At 44.6% G+C, this 17,482-nt stretch overlaps 1 protein-coding gene across 4 annotated transcripts in view; it reads left to right on the top strand.

The window, feature by feature from the left end:
* The window catches only part of GRIN2D (glutamate ionotropic receptor NMDA type subunit 2D), a 982,184-nt gene that overhangs the window by 892,362 nt on the left and 72,340 nt on the right, over positions 1-17,482 (top strand). For all 4 annotated transcript variants that reach the window (XM_068241305.1, XM_068241308.1, XM_068241304.1 and 1 more), the window contains one exon: positions 12,172-12,332. In XM_068241305.1, the coding sequence (XP_068097406.1) occupies positions 12,172-12,332 (161 nt within the window). The remainder of the gene's footprint in view (positions 1-12,171; positions 12,333-17,482) is intronic.

Below are 17,482 nucleotides of genomic sequence, written 5' to 3'. Positions count from 1 at the left end.
TGTGTCTGCTGGGGATAGTGGTACACCGCTCGTTCAGCCACACTATATAGCATTCTGTGTACTGTTCTGTGTCTGCTGGGAACAGTAGTACACCGCTCTTTCAGCCACACTATATAGCATTCTGTGTACTGTTCTGTGTCTGCTGGGAACAGTAGTACACCGCTCGTTCAGCCACACTATATAGCATTCTGTGTACTGTTCTGTGTCTGCTGGGAACAGTAGTACACCGCTCGTTCAGCCACACTATATAGCATTCTGTGTACTGTTCTGTGTCTGCTGGGAACAGTAGTACACCGCTCGTTCAGCCACACTATATAGCATTCTGTGTACTGTTCTGTGTCTGCTGGGAATAGTGGTACACCGCTCGTTCAGCCACACTATATAGCATTCTGTGTACTGTTCTGTGTCTGCTGGGAATAGTGGTACAACGCTCGTTCAGCCACACTATATAGCATTCTGTGTACTGTTCTGTGTCTGCTGGGAATAGTGGTACACCGCTCGCTCAGCCACACTATATAGCATTCTGTGTACTGTTCTGTGTCTGCTGGGAACAGTAGTACACCGCTCGTTCAGCCACACTATATAGCATTCTGTGTACTGTTCTGTGTCTGCTGGGAACAGTAGTACACCGCTCGTTCAGCCACACTATATAGCATTCTGTGTACTGTTCTGTGTCTGCTGGGAATAGTGGTACACCGCTCGTTCAGCCACACTATATAGCATTCTGTGTACTGTTCTGTGTCTGCTGGGAATAGTGGTACACCGCTCACCCGCCACTGTATAGCATTGTGCTCTGTGTCGCTGCTGGGAATAGTGGTACACCGCTCACCCGTCACTGTATAGCATTGTGCTCTGTGTCGCTGCTGGGAATAGTGGTACTGTATAGCATTTCTGTACTGCCACTGTACTGCTGCCAGTCAGCGTGTACTGTAAGGATAAGTGAAATGAGGAAGAAATCCGGTGAAAGAGGGAGGGGCAAGGGAAGAGGTGTTTCCCCTGACGGTTCACGTACAGGCCACAGGGGAGCACCCAAGAAAACCCACTCAATACCGCCCATGTTGTCCAGGACAACAACCCTCACAAATCCAAAAGAACAGGACCAGATAATTACTTGGATGACCTCTCAAGCGTCCAGCAGTGGGTTAAGCAGCACCAGCACATCACGCACGAGGTCCGAGTCCTCAGCCAGTTACAAGGAGCCAGTGGGCACAAAGCTGACACAACCGGCAGCGACACCACGCACACAACTGCCAGATAACCAGTCCGATGAATTACCTCAGGACACAATGGGGTATTCGCAGGAGCTATTCCCAGCCCAACAAACTTCCACCTTTCAAAGGTCAATGGAGGAACAGCCAGAAATGTTGTGCCTGGATTCACAACCGTTAACTGTGGGAAATGCACCGCGCACTGAAATACAAGGCGAGTCCGAAGAGGACTCGGAAACCCAAATCCCAGAGCAATTTGGGCAGGAGGGGTTGCAATTGCAGGAGGTCGGCCGACAAGATCTGGAAGACGACGTTGGAGTGTGCTGCGCAGAGGTTGTTGTGGGGAGCTCTACTCCACGGCGGCGGCCCACAATGACATATGACGAGTTTGAGGAGATGGAAGAGGAGGGTATGGACAATGTGGACAGAGACCCAGATTTTGTTTGTGAACGAGAACATCGCCGTCGTAGCAGCAGCACAGATGAGTCTGTTGAAGAACCCACTGCTGCACGAGCTCGCCTTGTGCCACAAGGTAGGCGGCGCGCAATTTCAGGCACCACAAGCGTGGAAGTTCAAGTGAGAGGCAAAAGAGGAGCAAACAGAAATCGCCAGCAAGGAGGCAGGTGCTCCAAAGTCTGGGCTTTCTTTGAAGACTGCACTGAGGATGTTACCATGGCGATTTGCAAGGTGTGCAAGACCCGCCTGAGCAGGGGGAAAAGTATTAACAACCTCTCCACCACCAGCATGAGCCGTCACATGCTATCCAAACATCCCACTCTTTGGGCAAACGCGTCAGGACAGGGTACCAGAAACAACACTGCCTCCCTTGGGTTCACCAGACCCGCCTCAGCAGCAGCAGTAGCCCAGCCATTGCGTGGTTCACAACATTCACAAACATCAGACGACGCTGACACTGTCACTTTCCGGAGTAGTGCTCTTGAGGTCTCCCAGTGTTCTTCAAACACAACAACCAACAGCCCTTCCGTGTGCAGCGCTACGGTTCAGTTGTCTGTGTCGGAGATGTTTGAGCGCAAGAGGAAATTGCCAGCAAATGACCCCCGGGCCGTGGCAGTAACAGCCAGCATAGCCAAGCTTCTGGCCTGCGAAATGCTGCCATATCGATTGGTGGAGACAAACAGCTTCAAGGGCATGATGTCAGTGGCCATCCCACGTTACGTGGTTCCCAGCCGCTACCACTTTGCACGCTCTGCAGTGCCTGAGTTGCATGAGCACGTGGTCAGCAAAATAACCCGAAGCTTGAAGAATGCCGTTGCCTGCAAGGTTCACCTCACCACTGACACCTGGACGAGTGCGTTCGGCCAGGGTCGATACATCTCCCTTACCGCGCACTGGGTGAACCTTGTGGAGCCTGGCAGCGATTCCTCACCTGCTACGGCACGGGTGTTGCCCACGCCACAAACAGCTGCACCGCCGTCCCTCCCACTGGATAACAGCAGCACCTACCTCTCTGACTCCTTCTCCTCCAACGCATCTCAAAGCTGTACCTCATCCGGAAACGCTAACCCAGCAGCAGTAGGATCGTGGAAGCAGTGCAGCACAGCTGTTGGCATGCGTCAGCAAGCGTTGCTGAAGCTAATCTGCCTTGGGGATAAGCAGCACACAGGGGAGGAAATTTGGAAGGGAATAAAGGAACAGACGGATTTGTGGCTCGCACCGCTGGACCTGAAACCGGGCATGGTTGTGTGTGATAATGGGAGTAATCTCATTCGCGCTTTAAGGTTGGCTAAGCTGACACACATCCCTTGCCTGGCGCACGTGATGAACCTAGTAGTTCAGCGGTTCCTGAGGACATACCCAGGCGTGGCCGATCTTCTGTTGAAGGTGCGTCGAGTGGCCAAACATTGTAGAACTTCCAGTACTGCTTCGGGGGCACTCGCCAAGATGCAGGAGCGCTTCAATCTCCCCCACCATCGCTTGCTGTGTGATGTCCCTACGCGCTGGAATTCTACGCTGCACATGCTAGCCCGCTTTTGCGAGCAGAAGAGTGCAGTGGTCCAGTACATGACGGCGCAGTACCGAGGCGCATCCGGCCAGCTGCCAAGCTTCTGTGGATCCGATTGGGCCAACATGTTGGACCTCTGCCAAGTCCTCCAAAATTTTGAGCAATCCACGTTGCTTGTGAGCAGTGACAACTCTTCAGTCAGCATTACCATACCACTGCTGTGTTTACTGAAGAGGTCGATGTTAAAAATCAAGGAAACAGCTGTCATGATGCAACTGGGGGAATCTGAAGGAGAAAACGATCAGCGTGATGGTACCAACATCAGGCCATCCGCCTCAGGGAACGCTGGCCCCAGCAGCTATGACGAAGAAGAGGAGGAGGAACAGCTGGAGTTGGAGCAGGAATTTCATGCCACCACTGACGAGGGCCAGAGCGGTGCACGTTGGACTTCCACAATTCAACGCGAATGGTCAGCAGAAGCAGACCAGGAGGAAGGTGACGACTATGATGCATCACAACAACTATCACAACGCTCACAAGAGGATGATGAGGATTCTGGTAGGACTCTGGCACACATGGCTCAATTCATGCTAGACTGCATTGAACGTGACCCACGCATTGTGCGCATTCTGGACAACACCAATTACTGGGTTTATACCCTTCTGGATCCACGGTACAAACACAATGTTCCAAAACTGCTTGAAGAAAGAGTCAGACAGGTCAAAATGGAAGAATACCAGCAGGCCCTTGTGGAGACTTTAGAGAGGAGATTGACATCCTCCCCCTCCTCTAGCCAGTTGTACGCAGACAGACTGACTTCCGCAAACCCAGGACGACCAGGAGGGCAGCAAACAACGCAAGCCGCAGCTAGTACCCAAAAGGGAATGGTATCGGCAGTGTCCTTGGAGTGGGAAAATTTTCTGACACCCATGCAGCAGCAGCCCACAGAACAGCAAGCGTGCAGATCCACCTCCAACACCGATCGCCTGGAGAAGATGGTCAAGGACTACATGTCAGATGACGTAGCTGTGTCTAACAATCCATCTGCACCCTTCAACTATTGGGTATCGAAGCTAGACACCTGGCACGAACTGGCAATGTACGCAATAGAGGTGCTGGCTTGCCCGGCAGCCAGCGTTATGTCGGAACGCTGTTTCAGTGCTGCCGGAGGCATCGTCACAGATCGGCGTATCCGCCTCTCCACAGAAAATGCAGACCGTCTGACTCAAATTAAAATGAATCAATCCTGGATTGGAAACGACTACGCAACACTCCAGGACCCCAACCAAGTAACATGACCAATGAACATCTGGGATGGTTTAGCGTTTCCGGTCCCTGTTTATTGAACCTCTCATCTGTATTACACTTATGACTGCATGGCGGCAAAAAGCATTGCTATATCCGCACGCTTTTTGTCCTCATGCAAGGCCTGTGTTGTTGTGTCTCAAAAAGCTTGGCCTTCTCCTCCTGCGCCTGCTCCTAGTCCTGTTCCATCACGTCTGCTGCTGCTGGGTTAGCATTTCCAGTCCCTGTTTATTGAACCTCTCATCTGTATTACATTTATGACTGCATGGCGGCAAAAAGCATTGCTATATCCGCACGCTTTTTGTCCTCATGCAAGGCCTGGGTTGCGTCTCAAAAAGCGTGGCCTTCTCCTCCTGCGCCTGCTCCTGTTCCATCACGTCTGCTGCTGCTGCTGGGTTAGCGTTGCCGCTCCCTGTTTATGGAACCTCTTATCTTTATTACATTTATGACTGCATGGCGGTACAAAGCATGCTATCCGCACGCTTCTTGCCCTCATGCAAGGCCTGGGTTGTTGTGTCTCACAAAGCGTGGCCTTCTCCTCCTGCACCTGCTCCTGTTCCATCACGTCTGCTGCTGCTGCTGCTGGGTTAGCGTTGCCGGTCCCTGTTTATGGAACCTCTTATCTTTATTACATTTATGACTGCATGGCGGTACAAAGCATGCTATCCGCACGCTTCTTGCCCTCATGCAAGGCCGGGGTTGTTGTGTCTCACAAAGCGTGGCCTTCTCCTCCTGCGCCTCCTCCTGTTCCATCACGTGTGCTGCTGCTGGGTTAGCGTTACCGGTCCCTTTTCCTGGAACCTCTTATATGTATTACATTTATGACTGCATGCCGACAAAAAACATGTTACCTGTGCAAAGAAAACAGACATTTCCCGCATTTAAAAGACAGTTTTCCCTTTGAAACTTTAAAATCGATTTTCTCAAAAACTATAAGCTCTTTTTGCAAATTTTTTTTTTCCTCTTGTACCCACTCCCAAGGTGCACATACCCTGTAAATTTGGGGTATGTAGCATGTAAGGAGGCTTTACAAACCACAAAAGTTCGGGTCCCCATTGACTTCCATTATGTTCGGAGTTCGGGTCGAACACCCGAACATCGCGGCCATGTTCGGCCTGTTCGGCCCGAACCCGAACATCTAGATGTTCGCCCAACACTAGCTGTAGGCTGAAGTGGTTATATTATAAGCTTATAAATAGTGATGGACGCAAATTGAAAAAATGCACCTTTATTTCTAAATAAAATATTGGCACCATAAATTGTGATAGAACAAAGTAAGATGATCGGAGGCGCCCTAAGGGGTACTTATATGCCAATATAAAAATCTATATGTATACTTAAACAGTAGAAAACGAGCAATCTATGCCAATTCACTGTAGGATAATATGGAATGATCTTACCTTAATAAGTAGTAACTCTAGGTAAATAGCACTAAATTCTTTAATGGGGCACTTTGAATGACTTCAAATGGCGTCATTCAAAGTGCCCCATTAAAGAATTTTGTGCTATTTACCTAGAGTGACTACTTATTAAGGTAGGATCATTCCATATTATCCTATGAATTGGCTTAGATTGCTCATTTTCTACTGTTTAAGTATACATATAGATTTTTATATTGGCATATAAGTGCCCCTTAGGGCGCCTCCGATCATCTTACTTTGGGTTATCCTTCCCTGGGCTCAGGGGATACCACCACCTTGGCAGGTGGTGGACTATTGTAAGGAGCTGCGACCACGAGAGCGATATCACAAGGCCGAGTGGGGACGGTACTTCCCCACATGCGATTTGGATTGGTTGCCTCAGGTGCAACCAGCCTTTGTGAGTATATCCAATCATCTTTTATACTGACCATTTTACACGTGAGATAATACACGAGATTGGGCTCCCGTTGTCTTCCCGTCCTCCTTTCTATTCTTCCGGTACATAAATTGTGATAGGGACATCATTTAAATGGTGTAATAACCAGGACAGATGGGCAAATAAAATACATGAGTTTTAATTACGGTAGCATATATTAATTTCAAACTATAATGGCCAAAAACTGAGAAATAATGGATTTTTTTCATTTCTTTCTTAATCTTCCTGTTAAAATGGATTTAGAAAAAAATAGTTCTTAGCAAAATGTACTACCCAAAGAAAGCCTAATTAGTGGTGGAAAAAACAAGATATAGATCAATGAATTGTGATAAGTAGCAATAAAGTTATTGGTGAATGAATGGGAGGTGAACGTTGCTCGGATGCATGAGGTTTTCAACACTGTGGTGCTGAACCGGTTAAAGAGATCCATGGCGGTCAGTTAACAAGAAAATTAAATACATTTTTAAATGTATAAAGTGTGCTATATTTTCCATAGAATACAACTAATCTGCATAAGTGCTACCCAGTACCAGTGTCTGAGTACACTTCTACAACGTACTGGCATTGCACAAAATGGCAGCCTCCATAACACAGAGACAATACATTCTGCATCTCTGGCCAGCAAGATGAGATGACTCTGTGCTTTAGTTAAACAATGTTCTTTATATGCATTGTACACATTGGAAACAAGATCAAGTGAAGGAATGTTTAGTTCAGATTTGCTTTAAGAGTTGTACACTGGTGGACTATTGCCTGCAGTAATTAGTTGTTTCCATAGATTGCACTCAGGCTGTTATCATGGAAGAAGAGCAGAACAGTCCAGTCCCTGACGCCCCACAAACAAATATGTTTGCCCAGTTATGTTATTTGTAGTATTACAAGATTTCAAGGGTGAATAAGGAGCATTACGTGTCACTCTCGCACTCTTTGTTGGTCACTGGAAGTTCTACATGGCACCTCATGGCAGACAACTTTCTGAACATCTTGAAAAAAGAATTCTTGCTCAATATAAAGAGGGGCTAGGCTGTAAGATGATCACCCCCTCATCAGTGCCATAGCCCCTAACTTAACCTTTATTGAAAACAATGGGTTTGTAATTCCACTCTATGGCTATGCATCTAGCATTTTAGCTGTACATTGATCATCCGATCTGATAATTATTATTGAATCGGAGGAAAATCGTTGCCACAACAAGCATGCCTTATTGACAATTCCTGTAATTTTGGTCCAAAACTGGTCGAATGTTTCGCTCAGACATGCTGGAAAATCTGGGGCCAACATGGTCGATCGGGTGCACGGCGATAGCAGTGTGACATTGCCTGGCGGACGCTGTCCCTCCCAAATGTTATATGTGCCCCCTGTACATGGGACCTAAATGCGAAAGTGCAGAGGACACTCGGTAGACAGTGACAATAGCAGGGGGCATGATGGGTAAAGAATTTTAATGCACAGGCACTGGGGGTGGGGCACATACTATTTATTGGATTGTGGCTGATAGGCAATGAGGCGGCGTTATGGGGCTGAATCCCGAAAGATTTCATGTTGATTCTTCCTGTGATGTTTGGGCAGATTCGGTCAGAGAGAAATCTGTTTTTTGGTCGATCTGCCCATACATCGCTAGTTGTATGGGCACCTTAAAGTGTACCCAAGGTGACAGGTGACATGATGAGATAAACATGTGTATGTTCAGTACAAAACATATTAATAACCGGGCTGTTTTACTTGTTTTATTTTGCTGCCTGAAAGAGTTAATTTCTAGGCATGGAAGTGACAGCTTCTGTCTCATTGGTACCTTGTCCGTAATAAAATAAACATAACTGATAAGCTAATTACAGCCATAAAAGCTTTCCTGGCAGAATACAACTTCTGAGGGCAAGAAGTGATAAAATGCATGACCTATTGACCTTTTTTTTTTTAACTCTGGGACAGTTAATAGGCTGCCACTGATTAGAGACCATAAAACATTCAACCTAATTTGCAAATGTTTAAATATATATATGTAAAAAAAAACACTGGGGTGTTTAAAAAACTCATTTTTAGGAGTCAGGGGATAAATATAATTTTTTATTTCACCACTTCACTTTAAGTACAAATGCCTGGAAATAGCAGAGATAAGGAAGAGAAGAGACTGGACCCCACTCCACCTTCTGAGCACCATAGCGACACACCACTACAGCTATCACTGCTGTTGCTGTATACTAATACCTTAGCCAATTAAATAGAAAAATAGTTTTATGTTTTCAGTATCACTTTTGTTACTAAACTATGTTTTGGTAAAAGTACATTTGATTTATGATGTAGAAAGCCGCTAGCTGGAAATGTGAGAACGCCACGTAATTGAATATTATTTTACTAATGATAAAAATTACACTTCAGTGACAAGAATGGAAAGTGAATTGCATGAAAATGAGTCTCTGTCAGGTGTGTCCTTTGAACTGTGTCTTTTTCCAGGAAGACATTATTTCTCATTGTGATCAGTGGACTGGAGAACCAGCCCGAAAAAAACGCACCAATACAATGCCGACTGCATCTTAATAAATCTCATCTTGTCACTCACCCCCTTTCCTATTCTGGGTTGGATGTTTAATTATGAAGGGAAGATGTGTGTGGAGATTAACTGCACAATAATAAATGAGATTCAGTCTATTGGAGAAAAGAAGAAACTATTGGATCAATTTTATAAGGTTCTCATAATTTCTCTGTAGTTCGGGGATCAATAGCAGAGAGAGTCAAGGGGAAAGATATGCCCTTGCTGAAAACTGTTGCTATCCTCTGCATTGCAAGATGGTTTCTCTGACATTAAAAAACAACTGCAGGCAAAACTATAAAAACCCCTTTTAGCATAACTATGCATTCAAAAAGCCATGAGATAATTTTTCATCTCTGCAAAAGGAGATACCTAAAATGTGTTTTTTATTCTGTACTGGTACTCGTGAGCTGAAAGCATAAATAAGGCTTGCAGTTGAGAAAGCAAGGCATACAGGCATAAGCAAGAATATAAATGCCGTAAGTTGCTGCAGTTTGCGGGAAGATGTCATGTTAGTCTATTTTTGCGATTTTTCGGGGCTGTTTGGTGTATCTGGAAAGAACTTTTGTGTGCATTTTTGCATTGTTTGGATTGCAATTTTTAAATGTACAGCAATGAAGTTAATTCACAAGAAAATGCATCTAATTAAAGGACAACTGAAACAAGAGGGATATGGAGACTGCCACATGTATTTCCTTTTAAACAATACCGGTTGCCTGGCAATGCTGTTGGTCTATTTGGTTGCAGTAGTGTTCGAAACACACCTGAAACAAGCATGCAGCTAATCTTGTCAGATCTGACAATAATGTCAGAAACATCTGATGTGCTGCATACTTGTTCAGGGTCTATGGCTAAAATTATTAGAGGCAGAGCATCAGCAGGATAGCCAGGCAACTTGTATTGCTCATATTGAAATTAATATGCCACCCTCCATATAACCCTCACTTCAGTCATCCTTTAGGCTACTTGCACACCAAGACGTTGCGTTAGGTGCCACGTTAAGGTCGCATAACGTGCACCTAACACAACGTATGATGCTGCAAGAGCCGACGGTAGAGTGAGCCGCGTTAGGCGGCTCTATTCCGATAAAGTCTCCCAGAGTGGCGCTGATTGGCCGGCGGGACCACGTGACGCGGAGCGAGACGCTCCGCATCACGTGGTCCCACCGGCCAATCAGCGGCCGCCAGTGCAGTGAATATTAAGTAGCCATGTGCGCGGCTACTGTAGCTGGCTCTCCCCGCCTCCTCTCCGCCCCCTACTGCGCATGTGTAAACAGTCTAACGCGGCTGTAGCCACTCTAACGCCGTAGCATGCTGCACTTTCCGGGCAACGTGCAGCGTTACATGTAATGCAACGTAGGCTGTGTGAACAGCCCACTTGAGTTACATTGCTGTGCGTTGGGGGAGCGTTACAGGCGCACTAACGTGCGCCTGTAACGTCCCTGTGTGTAAGCAGCCTTAAAGGACTTACGAGGCCAACATCTAAAAAAAAAAGTTTTAAAAGTTAAGTACCTGCATCACTTTAAAAGACACAGAGGACGCCATCGGCGCCCTCCGTGTCGTTCCGCCGGGTCCCTGCCGCTCAATAGCCCCCCCAGCTGGTCACGACCGCACGGCCCAGGTCGGGCTCTCCTGCCTCTGCCAATATGGCCGCCGAAGCTGGATCGGGGGGTTGGCCCTAGAGCTGCGCAGCCGCACTCATGGCTGTGCGGACCGCGCAGCCGCGGCCAGCTCCGGCAGCCATATTGGCAGAAGCAGGAGAGCCCGACCCGGGCCGTGCGGTCGTGACCAGCCGGGGGGGCTATTGAGCGGCGGGGACCCAGCGGAATATCAGGGAGGGCGCGGATGGCGTCCTCCGTGTCTTTTAAAGAGATGCAGGTACTTAACTTTTTAAACTTTTTTTTTTTTAGATGTTGGCCTCGTAAGTCCTTTAACTTCAAAATTGTATGTGATTATTTTTTTATTTTTTTATTTTTTTTATAGAAAACACAGTTCTGCTTTTTCACTGACTTGCATTAAATGTGAATTGTATATCACACACAAAAAACCAGCCCTTCCCGGCAATTTTAAAATGCATAGAAATGGCACAATGCATTACAAAGAAGACAAATTATGTGTAACAAAATGCCCCATTATGTGAAAAAATGTCACAGAGGTGGGTGATGGCCAGTGCTGGGGACCCTATGGCTCTGACCTGCATTCTTAAGCCCTTTTCTAGCTCTGTTCAGATCTGGTTGTAAAGTCCATTGTAATTATCTTCAAGCTATAGGACTTTTCCCCCCAAGCATCCTTCATGCTTTCTCCATGTGACTGTGATGTCACATCCAAAAGATGGCTGTAAGGGAAAAAAAATCAGTCAATGCTAGCTACAAATGGAAGAAAATACTTACCGTAGTTCCCAAGTTAAAGAGATTGATATTAATGGTTAGAAGCTTTCTTACTCTGTAAATAAACATTTGTCCTTCTTTCACTTAATTCTAATTTAATTATTAATTTCACTGATACAGTAAAGTAAACACAGTGAGAGTGATTTAAAACAATATAACAGATGTAATGGGAAGTTTGTTTTATGCATTTTTTTAATAAACATGAAAATTAAAGTGGACCGAAATTTTTGCACAGGACAGAAAGAAAACCTAGAGAAATGCATTCTGTATATTTTTAGAGAGTTTAGCCTGTTTATTAATTCCCCCTCATTTGTGTCTAATCACACGTTGTAATTTGATCTCTCCCTCGTGTCACATGACTGCCACAGCATTGGTGGCAGATAAGCTCATTTGATAGCACAGGATGTTAAGTCTGCTTCCATGAATCAGGAAGTAGAAATAGTGCTGATTTATTGCAGGATTCGCATCCATTGTAACAAAGAAATGTTTTTGTTTAAAGGTTATTAAGCTGTTGTGTATCTTTTAGAGCAGAGAGGTTGTTCTGAGTTAAGATCCGCTTTAAAAACAGAAAAATAGGTAACAGAGGAAAAGTAATAAGGATAAGACTATATACTGCACAGCGCTGCGAAAGATGTTGGCGCTGTATAAATACTAAATATTAATAATATTCTGAGCAATGTACTACAATCTTCTATACGTTGTTGCACTGCCTCTTTAATGAGAGTTCCTTGGAGATCGACCTCTTCTGTTTACTATATGGGGCATAACAGACAACCACTGGTGAATTTCAGCATACAATTTAAAATTGCCAGAATACACATCCCTATGTATATAAAAAACATAAAATAAATGAGAACAAGGTAAGGTAACTTGGCAACAATGGAGCATACAGACCTGTATCTAATTCTGTGTCTTTTTACATCAGTTTCAGAGACCGCATGAGCAGTACCCACCTTTAAAATTTGGCACAGTACCGAATGGAAGCACGGAGAAAAACATTCGGAGCAATTATCCAGACATGCATGCCTACATGGTCAAATACAACCAGCGGCATGTAGAGGATGCCCTTCAAAACCTAAAAACTGGGTAAGTTTTGAAAAGTGTTAAACTTGTTTCTATATTTGCTGAAATTATCATTTTATTGTTCAGTTATCACTTGCATTACATATTGGAGAAAAGTCTTCTGTGACCGGTAGCCTCCCTCCCTATCTTATTCTATACTCCAATCTTTCTCAATTTTTCACAAGTTTTATATCACTGTTGCAAGTTTGGTATACGGCTTCTGTATTTCTTCAGCTGCTCATAGCACTCATTGCAGTGCAGGGGTGTAATGGATAGCACTCATGCCTTGCTACACTCCCAGGTGCAATGCTCAGCCAGGTCACAATCAGTATGGGCTTGGAAGAGTCTCCTATTTTGTTTTTGTTTTTTAATTGGATGAAAAATGGTTCTGCAACCTGATCGATGATGCAAACTATTTTGGATTGAAATCACTTGAATGCATTAATTGGACATGTTGGAAGGATTTTGGTTGAAAGTGCCTGATCCAGTGCACATCAGTAATGACATTTCATATTGCAATGACTGACGAATGTGAAGGACCCCCGGCCGCTGTCCCCCCGGTTTAAAAAGGAATAAGTCAAAGTCTTACATGTCCCTGTGGCCTCCGTAATATGCACATGAGGTTTCTGTAGTGGATGCTGAGCGGGATGCACAGGGATCCAAGTCAAACCAAATGTTCCAGGGATGATAGGTTGGATCCACCGAACTGCCAGCAACATTTCTACTGGTTTTGCCAAATTATTTGGCTTTTCAGGACACAGAATGCCAGGAATGTACTCCCAGGTCATGGCTCCCAGGAAGCCGTAAATGGTGTCCATGCTAGAAACACCTCAGCTGTGTTATGTTATAGGTATACAGGAGGAAAGGGGAACATGTCACATTAGGGATAAAGCAAAAAGCTGTGTGTAAAAAGGCAAAAGCCGTAAATCCCCTGCCCTTGCCCCACTTGTCACAATGTACTTAAATGAGCGTCAGAGCAGAATAAACATAATTCAAACCCAATGATTGTTATATACCCCATACAGTACAAATTGTTATACACCCTATAAAGTACAAATATAGTATAGTACCGCTATATAAATGCATAACCATAATAATGGTTCAGAAATGTCATTTATGCATGATAAAGGGGAAAGTTCCACACAAAGTGACACAGCTTTATCTAAAATGTTTAACTACCATCTATTCATCTGTATCTCAAAGGCAGAACCTTCTAAATGCCCATTGCCTTTGTAAACACTAAGATAGAGGCTCCTCTAGTCGCCAAGAGATCAAGCTCCTGTTTAAAACAAGGCTGTTTGCAGACTATAGAAGAGGACATATCCACTCTGTGGTTTTCATGAATGCACTCCCTCTGGTGCTTGCCAAATGTCACAAAGCTAAAGGTGGCCACACACGATACAATAAAATGATCCGATTTTATGGTAATTCGATAAAAACGATCGGATCTCCCGGAAAAATCGAAAGCTTTTTTTTTCATTCGACTGAAAAATCCGATCGGATTTCCCGTTTTCTTCGATTTCAATCGTTCCGAACTGCTAGATATTTTTCTTCAATCTTTCTAAAGATTGTATGGTGTGTGTTGGATTGTCAATTTATTAATATACACACCCTAGCAATTTTTTCAGAGTTTCCAATCATTTTTATGATAATTGGGGGAAAAAGTGAACATAGGTGTGTGCTACATTGGTCATATTTTTGAAATGTTGCAATCAGTCAGAAAAATTGATTACAATTCTTAAATTGAACAGATATTTAAAAAATTGTATGGTGTGTGGCCACCTTAAGGCTAATCTTCTGCATTGATGACTTTTGGGCACTACGGGGAGGTTTCTGATTTAATGGAAGGATAGAGAGTTCCCTGGCAAAGTGTGGGTGTGACCACTGGGGAAATGTGTATAATGTACACACTTACTATATACCGAGGGGAGGTATAAAATAAAATGTATGTCGGGGAGAGGCAGTCTAAATGTTAAAGAGAACCCGAGGTGGGTTTGAAGAATATTATCTGCATACAGAGGCTGGATCTGCCTATACAGCCCAGCCTCTGTTGCTATCCCAAACCCCCCTAAGGTCCCCCTGCACTCTGCAATCCCTCATAAATCACAGCCACGCTGCTGACAAACAGCTTGTCAGAGCTGGCTGTGTTTATCTCTATAGTGTCAGTCTGCTGCTCTCCCCGCCTCCTGCAGAAATCCAGTCCCCGCCTGCATCCCTTCCCTCCCTGCTGATTGGAGGGAAGGGACGGGGGCAGGGACCGGAGCTATGCAGGAGGCGTGGGAGCAGCTGAGACTGACACTACAGATGTAAACACAACCTCACAGAACGGCTGTGATTTATGAGGGATTGCAGAGTGCAGGGGGACCTTAGGGGGGTTTGGGATAGCAACAGAGGCTGGGCTGTATAGGCAGATCCAGCCTCTGTATGCAGATAACATTCTTTAAACACACCTCGGGTTCTCTTTAACTACAGTGTTACTGTGATAAAAAAATCAAATAATAATTCCACAACATATTCAATAAAATGATCCCCAACTGACATTGAGTAGTACTACAATTCATTTTAAATGTCTTCATTGGTTATTTGCTTTTCATTTCCTTTTCAAGATTGTTAACAAAATATATCCTGTACTGTACTTATGGCATGATGAGTATTAACAACCAATTAGTGGGCCTGTTCTGTGATAAGCAATTCCTTCTTACCACTTACTTGCTTATTCCTGCAAATACTTTATATACTCGCGTATAAGCCTAATTTTTCTGCACAAAATATGTGCAGGTTTTCATGTGATGTTGGAGTACAGATGTTTGGGGGTACACTGAAGTGGGTTCTGCATGGGGGTTTCTGGACAGTGGAATGTGGGATGGGGGATGGAATCAGGATGCCAGAAACAGCTGATGTGGATCTGAATTACCTTAAGAATGAGGAGATGACCAGTACTGGAATGCTTCTCAATAGACTTTATCCACAAATGTCAGTGAACAATATGCAGCCAACAACATCCGTATGTCTATCAGTTGTCTCCATCCATTACCACTTGACAAAGGTTGGATGACACCTTCTGAAACGGTGACAGTCCATTGTGCCAGAACTTTGTCATGATGTGACACTGCCTTTACCATTATATAGTGTATCCATTACTGGCAGTGGCAGCAGGAGCTATAATTACAAGAGCTAGGATTACATCTGATTGGCATACGGATGTTGACTGGATATTATTAACTGACTCATGCGAATAAAGTCTTTTAAAAAGCATTCCAGTGCTGGTCATCTCCTTTTTATTGAAGTGTGGACGTCTGGCTGTCAATATTGGATGGGCTGGACTGTGCATGGACTGAAGACTACAGTAGGTGTGCCTTCTGCATATGTACGATCTGAGTTACCTTGGAGACTGTGGCTGTCTGTGACTCCAAGGTTCAGGACCCCATAGAAGAGTAGGAAGGTTGGGTTGAGTGCTAGATTATTTTAAGAGGAGGGAGGTGGTAGTTAGAAAAAAAAATGGACATGATTTTAAATGTAGTACTTTACTCTGTAACTGCTTACCATCACACAATTCTGTATCATTTGTTTGTCTTATAAGACCGAAGACAGAAATGAGATATTTAGGTTTATGGTGCCATTCTGGAGTCCCAATGCATGTTTCCATTTATTATGATGCACGATGTGAACACCGCTAGGACCAAATCCATGTCAGATTGAGCAACTGAACAGAACAGCTTGTTCCATTCTTGGTCTGTCAAGCATTCAGGCAAATATCAGCTCACTGCGTGTCCTCTAGGGGAAGAAAGGTCCTATATTATCAGCCATTCATACTTCCCACAGCTGTGTCCACAGACACAGTACATATATTAAGCATCCGATAATCCAACTACATAATCAGAATTACACAACGCGTTCAGAATAATCACTTGATCATAAAATTACCTAACAGTTACCACCTGGTACACTGAAATAGAATTAGCATTAATAAAATATATGGTATGAAATCATCATATTTCCACATTAAGTGTCAAAAATGTAAAGTTTGACTTGTATACATTTACAAAGACCCCTTGAAAACCAATAAAGAAGATTAGGGGGTATTCTCTATTGAGTAGTAAAATTGCCATGTGCAGGGAGCATATGGCTATTTTACAGGTATTTTCAACCTGTACATTCTGTTCATTACACGATTATCATGGTGTGTGTCACCTAGGTAACACATACAGTACATTGCTAGGGTACTGCATACCTGGCACGCGTTACCATAGCAACAGAGCGTCACCTAGGTAGGGTGCTTTGCTCTAACTGCGCATAGCAATTGTATTACTCCATAGTGAATATCATTGTGGCAAAAAAATAGCATTCCATGGGCTTGATTCACAAAAGGGTGATAACTGAGTTATCATGCCTAAAAGCTTTGCAAACTACTTAGCACCGTTCTTTACTACGTGCCTCTGAAGAAGCTTTTCTAAGCGAAACAGCTGTCAGGCATCCCCTCACTCCTAGAGTTGGGCCGAACATACCTGTACTGTGAACCCACCACTGCATACCTGTTCTGTGAACCCACCACTGCATACCTGTACTGTGAACCCACCACTGCATACCTGTTCAGTGAACCTGCCACTGCATACCTGTACTGTTCAGTGAACCCGCCACTGCATACCTGTTCTGTTCAGTGAACCCGCCACTGCATACCTGTTCTGTTCAGTGAACCCGCCACTGTATACCTGTTCTGTTCAGTGCACCCGCCACTGCATACCTGTTCTGTTCAAGTAACCCGCCACTGCATACCTGTTCTGTTCAGTGAACCCGCCACTGCATACCTGTTCTGTTCAGTGAACAGTTTGGTGTGTCAGTGTGAAGCAGTACCTTAATTACACTACCTGATTGATGTATACACATGCAAGATGTTTTAAAGCACTTTAGGCCTGTCATTTAGCATTCAATATGATTTCTGCCCTTAAAACGCTGCTTTGCGTCAAATCCAGATTTTTCCCGGGGACTTTTGGCGTGTATCCCACTCCGCCATGCCCCCCTCCAGGTGTTAGACCCCTTGAAACATCTTTTCCATCACTTTTGTGGCCAGCATCCATTTTTTTTTTCAAAGTTCGCATCCCCATTGAAGTCTATTGCGGTTCGCGAACTTTAACGCGAACCGAACCTTCCGCGGAAGTTCGCGAACCCAGTTCGCG

Source organism: Hyperolius riggenbachi, chromosome 6 (assembly GCF_040937935.1).
Source record: "Hyperolius riggenbachi isolate aHypRig1 chromosome 6, aHypRig1.pri, whole genome shotgun sequence".
NCBI lineage: Eukaryota > Metazoa > Chordata > Amphibia > Anura > Hyperoliidae > Hyperolius > Hyperolius riggenbachi.
This window is presented reverse-complemented; position numbering and strand designations above follow the sequence as displayed.